The sequence below is a fragment of the Natrix helvetica genome, assembly GCF_964273705.1.
Source record: "Natrix helvetica genome assembly, chromosome: 5".
NCBI lineage: Eukaryota > Metazoa > Chordata > Lepidosauria > Squamata > Natricidae > Natrix > Natrix helvetica.
Window position 1 is genome coordinate 100,011,535 of NC_138551.1, and position 14,221 is coordinate 100,025,755.

Below are 14,221 nucleotides of genomic sequence, written 5' to 3' on the forward strand. Positions count from 1 at the left end.
AGGCATGCATGCACACGCCGGGAAGCTGAGCTTCCGGTTTCTGGTGTGCACATGCTCAGTAGTTACCTGCTCTTCCGGTTTCTGGTTCAAAGACCAGCTGACATGCCAGAAATCAGAATCTCAGCTTCCTGGCAAGTGCATGTATGCCAGGGAGCTTTCTCTTCCAGTTTCCGGCACTCCCGCACACGCGAAGACGGGTGGGCCAGTGCCAAAACCCAGAAGAACAATGGGCGACAGCTGGCGTGGCCAGAGAGATGACCCTGAGTGCCACAGTTTCGCCATCACGGTTGTAGGATATCGCTGGAAAAGAAAGGGCTAATATTTTTGGCCTTGTTACCCCCATCCTATAAAATTTTCATGCTCCATCCCAAATGCCCAAAATTATATTTCTGAAAACTGCATCCCAAATTTCTGCAGCAGTTTCTGAGATACTGGAGGTATTTGCAAGTGAGGGGACTTCTGTACGGCCTATGGGCTGAGGGACGCCCTTAGATAAGGTGTGTTGTTGCAACCTTTTAAAATTTTGTCTTGTGTGCCAGGCCCCACCGCAGCTTCAGACATTCCGGATATTATACTTTCCTCTCCATGTGGAACAGTGGAAGCCAACATCGATTTGTTTGAATTAAAAACCTGTAAGGGCGAGAGTTGACCTTTGTAGAAACCCATAAGCCTTTTCTGGGACAGCCAGATACCATTCGTCGTGGGCTCGCTGATCCCCCTTCTTCAGAATGCTAATCTCTTTTGATTTCTCCAGCTGGAAGGATACATTTTGGAGTGGGTATGAAAGAAGATTATATAGCAATATCCGGACAGGGAATGCTTTTTAAGCCGTAATATTGTAGATATCAAACAAGATCCGTTTTCCCATCAAGGACTCAGTCCTGCTTTGGCACTGTCCTTGAGAGGGTAGGGAGCAGAAAGGAGCGAAGGAGTCCTCTTTTCCTCTAACGATCCTGAGATAATATTTTGATATAAAGTCAGACGCCAAATATCTCACTCATCTGCCAACACACTTTGGGATAAACAACTGATTCTCGGTAGCCTAAGGAAGTAATCTTTCGCCGATCCTTCCAAGTTGGACTGTGATGATTCCCAGCAAGATGCTGGTCTACAACATCCCTTCAGGGGGTACTCGCACAGAGACGTTTAAACCCCGCCGAAAGAAGTCCCACGGAGACTTATTTAAAAATGGATACCGAGTCAAATCTGGCCATAGTAGCCTTGACAAGGAAGAGCCACATACCTTTCGACAGACTCTGGGGTCTTGTTACAGAATTGGCTACCACTGGGGTAAGAAATGTTCAGCTGACGGAGGGACTGTTTTCTGAAGCAAATTATTTATTTGCAAGAAATGCAGTGTTTCCCATATCAATTGGGAGCATAGGATTCCCACCCCCTTCCTCTCTTCCTTGTAATTTGTGAAGCCGAAGAAAAAATATTTTATTAGGATTGTCTTTCTATAACAGATTAGTGGGGAGGGGGGAGTTTTACGGAGATGTTTTAACAAGATTATACCAATGGTATTTTATTTAAACATGATTTCTCACATGTATCCTTTCCTAATAGCCTTTCTTCAAAAAAGAAGCATTATTCTTTTATGGAGACTCATTTAAAAATGTAAGCAATCCTTCTCTTCCAAAGATTGTCAGCTTCCTTTCCTTCAATATTTCTTCTCCTTCAGTCTCCCTCCGTGACTTCCCTCTCCCTTCTTGCATTGAATATCTGTGATCTACACAGAAAAGTAAAACTGTTTTTAATTATTTTTTTTAAGAAGAAAAACCTTGTTAAAATGGATTGCTCGGTTAAACATTTTAGGGAGTCATTTCCTTCTCCTCATTCTTGAAAGCCAGTATAAGTTTTAAGGTGTCACTGAGATTTTCCAGTAGATATACACCTTTGCCAATGTTTGAGCCATGAGCCATTAAATCTAGCAAGGGAGTGTTTTCTCCTCCAGCAAGCTCCTTTGCTTTCATTTCATCTTCAGTTTATATATCCTTGGTCTTCACCTTTCTACCTGTGATTTCTCTGGGATTCTCCCCAGGCCTCATTTTAAAAACAGTGTTATTAGAAATGCACACAATCTTAGAAAACCAGTTTGCTCTCATTCCAGAACTTCTGCATTAGTTTTGGCAGACACGAAACCTGGAATGTTTTGATCGTTCTGGATTTTGGATAAAATGAACTGTTGACGAGGCAAAGCTGAGCATCAAAGCTGGTCCTCAGGATTCCGCTCTGAGAGCATTACCAGTGCAGCACATTCTCTCAACTCCCTTGTTCCTTATCTTCACTGATTTTCCATTCCCTTTCGCTTCCTCCCCTCCCCTCAAAGGTTTTGGGTGTCTAGAGTGGGAAGGAAGGGAAGAGGGAAGGTACTGAGAAGATTATGCATGGGCCAATGGCACAGCTAAGGAGAAGAAGGTGAGAACATCAAGAAACATGAGCTGATGGATTGTGAAACTGACTTGCCATGTCTCTTCTCCCCTCAGATCCTATCACTATCTTTCTTCTCCTTTCCCCCACATTTCCTTCTTCCCCCAAAATCACTTGAAGCCCCATTTCAGTCTGTGTTTGGTTCAGAACAGGCTGTGTTGTCCGGGCACGGGTGAAAAGGTGTGAAAAATGTGTTTCAGGTTGGGTATGGCCCATCCCAAAGCAGGTATTCTATGCGTTGAAAAAGAGTTCCATGCACCCAGCAGATTGCACATGAATAATCTTAAGGTAAAGGTTCTCCTCACACAAATGTGCTAGTCGTTCCCAACTCTAGAGGGCAATGCTCATCTCCGTTTTCAAGCAAAAGAGCCAGCGCTGTCCGGAGACATCTCCATGGTCATGTGGCCAGCATGACTAAATGCTGAAGGTGCACAGAACACTGCTACCTTCCTACCAAAAGGGGTTCCTATTTTTCTACTTCCATTTTTACGTGCTTTCAAACTGCTAGGTTGGCAGAAGCTAGGATAAGTAACAGGAGCTCAGTCCGTTATGTGGCACTAGGGATTTGAACCACCAAACTGCCGACCTTTCTGATCGACAAGCTCAGCGTCTTAGCCACCGAGCCACCTCGTCTCTCTACTGAATAATTTTACAAGGCTTTTAATATCGCAGGGATATTTCTAAAAACAGTTTTGGAAAGAATAACAAAGACTGAAGAACTTTGGGTGTAATTCTTCCAAACTATTTTGGAAATATCCCAGTGATATCAAAGGCCTCGTAAGATATTCATTTAAGCAAATGAACAGAATGCAAATTGTCCTTCTTATATTATTACCAATTCCTATGCTTCAATTGGCTTTAAAAATGGGTATCAATTTCCACTTCTGCAAGGTTTTTCATCCCCTAAAAATTGATGAGTCTTATGTTGTTCTGTGTCCCTACCAACCAGAAACACAGTATTATTTATCTAACTTATTTTCTAAAAGGCAAACTCTCCAGTTAGTCTAATTGTATACTTGGCACCTTCTAGAAAAAATTGACAGTCTTGATTCAAAACAAGCTGAATATCATAGCAAACAAGTTTATGCTTCCTTTATTGAGACTCTATTCAGCTTTTGATCGCCCATAACTTTGAGTGATGGGAAAAGCTACATAGACGTAAGACAGTTAAAGAAACGTTCAGGTTACTGATTGGACCTCGCTTAAATTTACATCTAAGACAACTTTATACAAGATGTTCTCAAGGTATGGCTGAACCACACTATAAGAAAGATGTTGAGAACTCTATAAAAAATGCAGAGAAGAGCAACCAAGATGATGAGGGGACTGGAGGCTAAAACATATGAAGAATGGTTGCAGGAACTGGGCATGGCTAGTTTGATGAAAAGAAGGACCAGGGGAGACATAATAGCAGTGTTCCAATACTTGAGGGGCTGCCACAGAGGGGAAGGGGTCGAGCTATTTTCCAAGGCACCTGAAGGCCAGACAAGGAATAATGGATGGAAACTGACCAAGGAGAGATTCAACCTAGAAATAAGGAGGAACCTTCTGACAGTGAGAACAATCAACCCATGGAACAGAAGTTGCCTTCGGAAGCTGTGGGAGCTTCATCACTGGAAGCTTTCAAGAAGAGACTGGACTGCCATTTGTCAGAAATGGTGTAGGGTCTCCTGCTTGGACTAGATGACCTCCAAGGTCCCTTCCAACTCTGTTAAGCTATAATCTAACTGTGGCAACTGTGAAAGGGATCTAAGTGACCTGGTAGACCACTTAACTTTTTAAACCCCATTTAATTCTGAGCCTGCAATGCACTGCAGCTTCCAATACCTATCAACAGAGGAAAGTTTCAAGATCACACAAGGTGATATTTATGCTGCATTGGTGAGGCCATCTTTGGATTACTGTGTCCAGTTCTGGTCAACCACAATATAAAAAAATACGTTGAAAGTGTGGAGGGAAGAGTCAATAAAAGATGATAAGGAGTCTGGAGGCTAAAGCATACGATGAACAATGGAAAGAACTAGGTAGGTGGAGTGTAACAAAGAGAAGAATTGACATGATAGCTGGTCTTCCAGTATTTGAAGGAAGAGAGGGTCGACTTAGATTCCAAAGCACCAGACAAGTAATAATGGAAGGAAGAATATCAAAGAGAGATCCAATCTTGAACCAAGGAGAAGTTTCCTGACTGGGAGAACCATCAACCAATGGAACAGCTTGCCTTCAGAAGCTGTGGGTGCTCCATCACTGGAGGTTTTCAAGAAAAGACTAGACAGCCATTGGTCTGAAATGGTCTCCTGCCATGGGTAGAGAATTAGACTAGAAGACCTTTGAGGTTTCTTCCAATGATTTATGTCCTATCTTTTCTATGTAATTTTATCTAATATCCCTATTTTGACTTGTCCTTATTTTAAGGGAGGAGTCAAAAAGTCCTATCCACAGACTTACAGCGCTGTTCAAACTTTGCACTGATTATATTTCTAATTACATTTAATCATGTTTTCTTTTGCTTTATGTTTTTTTTACACCTGTACTTATATTACACTTCCTGATTGCTTCTGCATTATTTTCACACTGCAGAAAGTCTTTTCAGGTTACCTTACCTGTTGTTGGTTTGTGTGTGTGTGTTTGTGTGCTGCAAAAACTTGGTTTTAATTTTCCATTATTCAGAATTTTAATTGGGTCCCTGCTTAATTTCCTCTCTCTTTTTCAACCTTCCTCTACGTCTTATATTTGATGTTAATGCCATCTTTATAAGATATGGCTTCTTCTTTATAAAATGTGCAATTTCTTAAAAGTAATTGATTATATATACTGCATTTAAAAAAAAATCATTGTCCTTCAGAATTTTTTTCCGGTACATCTTTCCCAATTTTTGTTTATGTTTGTGTATGTATTTTTGTTTGTATTTATTTAGGTTAAAAATGGTAAATGGCATATTGCTTTAGTACCATAAAATGACCTTCCCTTCTTTGAGCATTGTCATCCAGAGTCACACACACACACACACACACGTCCACGAAATGTATTTTTTAATTAAACAACAAATTGGAATTTTCTAAGCGAATATGCTTTAAAACAAAACGATTTGCTCTAGAATATGAATTAGGACAAGTATTTGTTTAATCTCTACTGATTATAATGAAAATAAACTACTTCTTGGTCAAGACAGGTTATCATTCTGAGTTATTCCACAGAATAACAGCAGTTGTGTTCTGTTTGAAGAGTTTAGACTCCTGTTAAGTATATGCCAGTTTCCTGCACTGATATTGTTATTTTACATCACTTTTATATCCTGAACTAGCTGATAACCTGGCATTGTCCGGGTATTTATTCATAGGGGGAAAATGTCCGGACCAAATGAAATTTCTAATGTTGGATTTTTCCCCTTACCAGAGGGAACCCTCTTGTGGAGTACTGTAAAGCCGTTACCATGGCAACTCCACTATGCTGTACAGTAGAAGCCATTTTACGGCAGTACAGTAGAAGCCATTTGCACAACAGGCTGTATCGTAACAGAACACATACTCCGAGGGGTGTTAGGGGTGTCTTACACCCACAATGTTTTTTTTCCAGAGAGTAAGTCTTCTGGGTACCAAGTTTGGTTGAAATTGCTCAAGGCATTCCAGAGTCATGCTGGAACATACACACATACACACACAGAGACATTTTTATAGAGAGAGATACCGCAAACTGATTCGACTTCCCATATTGTAAGATAAGCTAGTTTAGATAGTGACGGGCACTTCACTGCCATTATTTCCTCAGTATATAGTCTGTAGTTGCAAAGAAAAAAATATATAAATAAGAGGGATACAAGTAAGTACCATATTTTTTGTTCCATAAGACACTCCTGACCATAAGACGTAGGTTTAGAGGAGGAAAACAGGAAAAAAAAAATCTGCCACTGCCTCCCAGCATCCATCTGGTATTCATCTGGCTAGCATCCTTGTAGCAAACAGCAAACAGCCTGCCTCCTCCATGTCTGCTGCCTCTGCTGGGAATGCTGGAGCCTTCGCCTCTGAGCAGGTGATCAGCGGTTGGATCGTCCTCCTGGAATGCCGCCGATCAGCTGTTCCAGGCAGCGGGGATTGCTGCCGCCGTTTGCCGCTGCTGCCTGTCACCCATATTCGCTCCATAAGATGCACAGACATTTCCACCCATTTTAGGAGCAAAAAAAGTGCATCCTAGTGAGCTAAAAATATGGTAGCTACTTCTGGTCTTCCATAAAAACCTAGTGGAGTATGATAAAATAATGACAATACAAATGCTGCTTTGGGAAACCTTCCAAAAATCCAACAGTTCTGCATTGTTGTTTTTTTCCAGAGCATTTATTTATAAAATACAATAGAATACAATAGAATAGAATTCTTTATTGGCCAAGTGTGATTGGACACACAAGGAATATGTCTTTGGTGCATATGCTCTCAGTGTACATAAAAAGACAGGATACATTCATCAAGAATCATATGGTACAACACTTAATGATAGTCATAGGTACAAATAAGCAATCAAATCATACTAGGAAACCATCAATATAAATCGTAAGGATATAAGCAACAAAATTACGATCATACGGCCATAAGTGGGAGGAGATGGGTGATAGGAACAATGATAAGATTAATAGTAATAGAAATGCAGACTTAGTGAATTGTTTGACAGTGTTGAGGGAATTATTTGTTTAGCAAAGTGATGGTGTTCGGAAAAAAACTGCCCTTGTGTCTAGTTGTTCTGGTTGTTGTGTTATATTATGTTAAAATGGTAGACGGCATCTACAGCATCATCATCTGGATCCATATAGGAAATGCAACTATTTCTCATTTCTGTCCAAAGTATCGATATGCAACTCATTCTAACAGGACATTTCAGAAGGAGAGAGAAAATTAAGGCACACAGATCAATTGAATGGAATGGAATTGAACTGAATACTTTATTTGAGCAAGTGTAATTAGACACACAAGGAATTTGTCTCTGGTATAGAGGCACCCAGGGTACTAGAGACAGACTCCTTATTGGCTAATCACACAAATAAAGTATCCAATTCAGTCCAATCCAATTTGATTCGATTCGATGCTGTAGGAAGGGAAGGTGGCGCAGTGGTTACAGTGCAGTATTGCAGGCTACTTCAGCTGGCTGCTGGCTGCAGTTTGGCAGTTCAAATCTCACCAGGCTCAAGGTTGACTCAAGCCTTCCATCCTTCTGAGGTGGCTAAAATGAGGACCCAGATTGTTGTGGGCAAGAGGCTGACTCTGTAAATCGCTGAGAGAGGACTGTAAAAGCACTGTGTGAAGTGCTATATAAGTCTAAGTGCTGCTGCTATTGCTAAGGTCATTTTATCAATGCCCTCTTTTCAGACAGAATGCAACAACCAACCTGCCATGGCCAACTCACCACAGCCAATTCACTGTGGCCAACTCAATGCAGAGAACCCGCCATGGGATTCACTTAAGTTTATTTTTATTGATCATATTTGTGTCAAAATTATTTTATCCCTTGCATCAAAGGAAATTATCCCTACAATTACTAGCTTTTGTAATGCTTTGATGAATAATAAAAGGCTCTAATCCTGCTTTGAACTGTCCCACTGTGAATTGACCGCAGAGAGTTGTCCAATGGCAAGTTGGCTGTGGTGAGTTGTGCTAGATTCCTTTACTTTCTCCTGAAATGGCACATGGCAAGCAATACTAGATCCCCAGTCTCAGACATGAATATTTAATGGATATGAGAATGGTCTGGCAGACTACACAAGTGGAAAACTGACTTTTCCCAGGTTTGTATCAAGGAATGCTGAATTTTCAGTGGTTGACTTCATTTCCAGTGTGATATGAAACTATGATTATTTTCCTAACTATTAATCTTTTTATATAATATAAAATAACTTTACCCCTGTGAGAAGCTCTACGGCTCAAGTATTTCATGACACAATGAACATTTCTAAATAAAGGAATACCTTTAATAACGTACAGTGTTTTTTTTTTACTTCTTTCTCTTTTTTTCTGTTTGAATTACAGGTTTAAGATTTTTGCGAGCTCTTAGGCTGATTCAGTTCTCAGAAATCTTACAGTTTCTGAATATTCTTAAAACAAGGTAAGGCCACAATATACATAGATAAAGTAGAGATAGATAGATGATAGATAGATAGATTGTAGACAGACAGAAGGATTAGATAGATAGATAGATAGATAGATAGATAGATAGATAGATAGATAGATGATAGATAGATAAATTGATTGATTGATTGATTGATTTGATCTGTTGTTTAAAGTCTAAATACACAATACTTCAGGAATTAAATGGACAATATAAGATTAAGACAATATAATTAGTGCTCATTTTCAAATATGAACCAAAATTTGAATTGCTTTGCTGCAGTTTCTACTTGCAATGATGAATTAATGATCCTATACTGTTTAATTCTTCTGTCCTAATAATGGACATTTGATAGTAAAATGAAGGAAAGTATGCTTATTCTAAGGAAAACACAGCCCTCTAAATTAAACGTATATAGGATTACAGTTGAAGTAAATCCAAGTATTAACTGGATTCGGTGTGTTCCGTTTTTACTCCCATCCTTCTATCCTGAGATCTGTCATTCAATTTGATTCTTGTATCACCTCAATGGCATTCATGGATTAATTGTTTGCTGGATGAACATACAATGGAGTAAATCAATCCATACACCTATAACCTTGGTCAGATAAATGACACTGGCATTGATTAAGTAACAAGACTTAAGACTGAAAAAGTCAGCCAATGACTCATTTGCAAATAAATTTAATATTTTTTTTAAAAACCCTTCTTCTATCAAGTAAGTTTGTTTCCAAGGATCTACATTCATGGAGTCCTTTTAATTCCAATTCTATTATTTTGGGATTCGAATCTATTAATGTGCCTGTGCATACACACAGACAAAGATCTTATTAAAAGTTTTAAAAACCAAGATGAAAATCTTCTTTATAGCTGTTTTAAGCACAATTATAAATTTACCCTTTTCTCTCAACTTAAATCTATCTCTCTATAATACATACATATATATTTTATAATGTATCTCCTCCAGAGGTGGTATTCAGCTGGTTCGGACCTATTCGCCTGAACTGGTAGTAGCGAAGAGTGGGTGGGACTGCCCCCACCCACCCATCCCAGTTCCAAAACATCCTATGTGGCCTTGTTTTCGACGCTACATGCATGCGTACACGCTGCACGCACAAGCAAATGTGCGGAAGGTGCGCACGTGCACGCTCACATTTGCGAGCCAGTGATCTGGAGGGACTGGAAACCCCTTCTGGACTTTTTGAGTTTAAAAAAAAGTGTGTGTGTGTGGGGGGGAAGATTTCTGATGATTAGAGGAGATGTATTACATCTCTGTAATACATCTCTATAATACATCTCCTCTAAACATCAAAACCAGAAATCTCCCCCCCTCCTTTTTTTTAACGCAAAAAGTCCAGAAGGGGTTTCCAATCAGCAATAAATGTAAATATTATTTTTTTCTCTACTCAAAGAAGTCAGGCTGGCCATCTCAGCAAGTCCCATCAAACTTCACCAACCGCTTTTCTGTTGTAGGCATTGCAAATCTTTCCATCATTATGCATAAAATAATCTCGCTGTGTTTATCATATATAAAAATGATGTTCATTACTCCCCCCCCCCGCTATTTGTCCATCGGTCCTATGAAGAAAAACTTCAATTATATAATAATCTGTACAATTTTCTGAATTATTGTGTGTATTTGAATCCTATTTACACATGTATTTTTTTTCAGCAGGCAGTTTCTAAAAATAGGTGGATTTCACCATCACCCACTTCATTCTGACTTCTTACATATATTTATCCCCTCACTATGCTCTATCCTTTCCTGTATTAAATGAGGATTCGCTAAAACTTTAGGGGTTTAGGCTGGGCTCAAGCAGAATTAGGGACAGCACAGATGTCTCTGACAGCTTAAAAGGAACGAAAAAAATGGCGATTAATCCACCTATTTTTAGAATTGGGGCTGAAAAGACAAAACAAATCTTCTCCTTTAAAGTCGGGAAAGCCATTCTGAATAATCCTGGCTCACCTAAAAACAATCAAACATAGCTATTGAAAAAGAAAAAAAAATCAGTGCCCGTTTCACGATGGAACATTGCTTTTCATAAATCAGATACAGTAATGATTAAATACTGATGATCAAAAACACTCCTTTACACATTCAGGAAGTCCTTGACTTGTAACAATTCGTGTAGTGACCGATTGAATTTACAATCACACTGAAAAAAGTGACATGACCATTTTTCACATTTACGACCATTGCAGCATCCCTATGGTCATGTGATTTACGTTCGGATGCTTGACAACTGACTCACATTTATGACGGTTGCAGTGGTCCGGGGTCATGTGATCCCCTTTTACGAACTTCTTACAAGCAAAGGGGGAAACCAAATTCACTTACCGTAATCACTGTGTTACTAATTTTGCAGTGATTCACTTAACCCATGTGGTGAGAAAAGTTATAAAATGGGGCAAAACTCAGTTAACAAATTTCTCACTTAGCAGCATAAGTTTTTGGGCTCAACTGTGGTCATAAGTTGAGGACTACCTATACACCCATTCTTTGACATAGTGACTAAATTAGTAGACCAGCCAAATGCTGTGGACATAGTATACGTAAACTTTAGCAAGGCATTCGACAAGGTAGTCCACAACTTACTTCTTGGTAAGCTAGAAAAAAGTGGGATAAATAGCATCACCATCAAATGGATTTTTAACTGGCTGACATGAAATAGCAATAAAGGAGAATGTTTATTTGTAGCTCAGGGTTGAAATGAGGGGTCCTTGATGTTCTCTGAGCTTGGTTGATTTCTTGCAGACCTCCAACATTGCTCCAGGACAAGCCACCAGAATATAAATTGAGAGCAAACCCCATTCCTTACTAGCACTGATGATGTTAGTTTGGAGCAGGAAATGTCTGCAAGAAAACAGCCAAGCTCAGAGAGTACCAAGGACCACTCATACACAAAATATTCAAAATGTCAATAGCCCACCACTAGCCCTGGTGGCACAGTGGTTCAAATGCAGCATTGGAGGCCAATTCTGCTCACAGCCTGGAGTTCAATCCTGATCAGTTCAAGGTTGACTCTGCCTTCCATCCTTCCAAGGTGGGTAAATGAGGATACAGGTTGTTGGGGGCAATAGGCTGACCCTGTAAACCACTTAGAGAGGGCTGTAAAAGCACTGTGTGAAGCAGTATATAAGTCTAAGTGCTATTGCTATTAGGAGACAATGATCTTCATCTGACTATACATTTTCAACAGATGCAAGAACTGTCCAGAAGAATATATTTACTCAATATTATACAATACACAGGGATGTGGTGGCTCAGTGGCTAAGACACTGAGGTTGTTGATCAGAAAGGTTGGCAATTCGAATCCCTAGTGCTGCGTAACGGAATGAGCTCCTGTTTCTCGTCCCAGCTTCTGCCAACCTAGCAGTTTGAAAGCATGTAAAAATGCAAGTAGAAAAATAGGAACCACCTTTGGTGGGAAGGTAACAGCGTTTCGTGCGCCTTTGGCATTTAGTCATGCCAGCCACATGACCAAGGAGACGTCTTCAGACAGCGCTGGCTCTTTGGCTTTGAAACAGAGATGAACACCATCCCCTAGAGTCGGGAATGACTAGCACATATGTGCAAGGGGAACCTTTACCTTTCCCCTTATTTACCAAATTAAAATTTAAAGAACAATTGTTTACTATTTATCGAAAAGGTGAAGTGCATATAATACATGATTCAAATGGAGAAATGAAAAACAACTCAAATGCATCCATTAAACAATATCAGGCTGTTTAATTTTATATGGTTAAATGTGTAAACATTTATCCATCCTTTGGGTTGCAAAGAAAAGTTTTCAAATTGTGAAAATGATTTTAGAGCCTGAGAAGATAAGCCTTGCAACTACCAAGTTTTCCTACTACTCTTTTCATTTTGGAAGTTGTCTACTACCTCTGGCAAACTGTGGCACCTATTGCTCCGGACACAATCGGAAACACCTGACTGTATTTGTGCACATGTGAGTGTCTGTGCATACAGGTAGTCCTCAAGGTACGGCCACAATTGAGCCCAACATTTATGTTGCTAAGTGAGAACTTTGTTAAGTCAGTTTTGCCTCATTTTACAACCTTTCTTGGCACATTTGTTAAGCAAAATCACTGCAGTTAGATTAGTGACCTGGTTGTGAAGTGAAACTGGCTACCCGTTGACTTTGCTTGTCAGAAGGTCGCAAAAGGGGGTCAGGTGACCCCTGGACACTGCTACAGTCATAAATATGAGTCAGTTGTCAAGCATCGGAATTTTGATCATGGGGATGCTGCAACAGTGATAAATGTGAAAAATGGTCATTAGTCACTTTTCTCAGTGCTATTGTAACTTCAAACAGTCACTAAGTCAAGGGTGAAATCCAGCAGGTTCTGACAGGTTCTGGAGAACCAGTAGCGGAAATTTTGAGTAACAAATGCCACCTCTGGCTGGCCCCAGAGTGGCGACGGAATGGAGATTTTGCAGTATCCTTCCCCTGCCACGCCCACCAAGCCACGCCCACCAAGCCACGCCCACAGAACCGATAGTAGAAAGGGAACTGTTGTAAGTCGACTACCCATATTGTCTCCATTCAGACAACACAAAGAGGTGGTTGGCTATTGCCTTATTTTCATTATTATTTTTTCTAAATTCCTGTAAAGATGACCATCCTAAGCTTCTTCGTTGTCCACCAAGTCCATTCCCTCTGAGCTTCTCAAGCTGAACCTCCACGTTCTCACCATATAAAAAATATCCATATATGTTTTTCATGGCAATAACACCAGAGCCAATCTCCATGGCATCTTGTGGGGGCTTTGTTATAAAATTGAATTCCCATCTAACGTGAGATTTCCTGGTGGTCTCCCATCCTAACGGTCCAACTCCATTTGGCTTTTCAAGATGAGCCGAGACTGACCTTGGTGCTTCCATTTAGCTGCGAGAAAGTAGATCTCCTTCCGAATGATGACAAATGCTTGTCATTCACTCACAAATACGGGTTTTTTTCCCCCACCAGCAAATCATTCATTTCTTTAGATTTTCAAGAGTTTCCTATTTTACGTTTATTTTTGTTTATTGAAAGCAGTGGTGGGATTTAGTCTGAACCGGCTGAATACCACCTCTGATGGAAAGGCACATTGAACCCATAGGATTCTTTTATGCTGAGAAACTGACCGGTCACTTGAAAGAAAAAGTTTGTGGATTTTCAGGAAGGAAGGTTTGAAAAAGCTAGAGAATGTTTTGGTTAAAAAATAATAATAAAACCCTGAGGAGAATTTGTTTGTTTTTCTCTTTTTCTTTCAACCAGTAATTCCATCAAGTTAGTGAATCTATGCTCGATATTTATTAGCACATGGCTGACAGCAGCTGGATTTATACATTTGGTAAGTATAAACAAAAAGGCTTATTTTGGGGACTTTAGAATTATTATGAGCTAATCTGGCTATGGATAATTTTTAAAAAATGCACTATGTATTTTCAGTGGGAACACACTTTGCAAAGAGTTCCGTGGCTTGCTTAATCTAGTGAAGCAACTCCCAATGTGTAGATCAGGGAACCTCATATTCAGGAATTTTAAGCTATGGGGAATTCAACTCCCAGAATTCCCTAGCCATCATGCATGGCTGGGGAATTCTGGGAGTTGGAAGTCCCGGTAGCTTAAAATTGCTGAGGTTGAGAAACACTGTAATGGAGAATTCCCCTCAGTCATACAGTATGTCATTTAAAAATATTTTTAATGCAGGA

General features: G+C 39.8%; 1 protein-coding gene across 4 annotated transcripts in view; it reads left to right on the plus strand.

Annotated features, from left to right (window-relative positions):
• Window positions 1-14,221, plus strand: part of KCNMA1 (potassium calcium-activated channel subfamily M alpha 1) — a 671,545-nt gene that overhangs the window by 404,401 nt on the left and 252,923 nt on the right. For all 4 annotated transcript variants that reach the window (XR_014175589.1, XM_081955703.1, XM_081955704.1 and 1 more), the window contains exons 6-7: window positions 8,439-8,514; window positions 13,785-13,860. Coding sequence is in view for 3 of the 4 variants with exons in the window: in XM_081955703.1 (XP_081811829.1) it covers window positions 8,439-8,514; window positions 13,785-13,860 (152 nt within the window). In the remaining variant the exon portion in view is untranslated. The remainder of the gene's footprint in view (window positions 1-8,438; window positions 8,515-13,784; window positions 13,861-14,221) is intronic.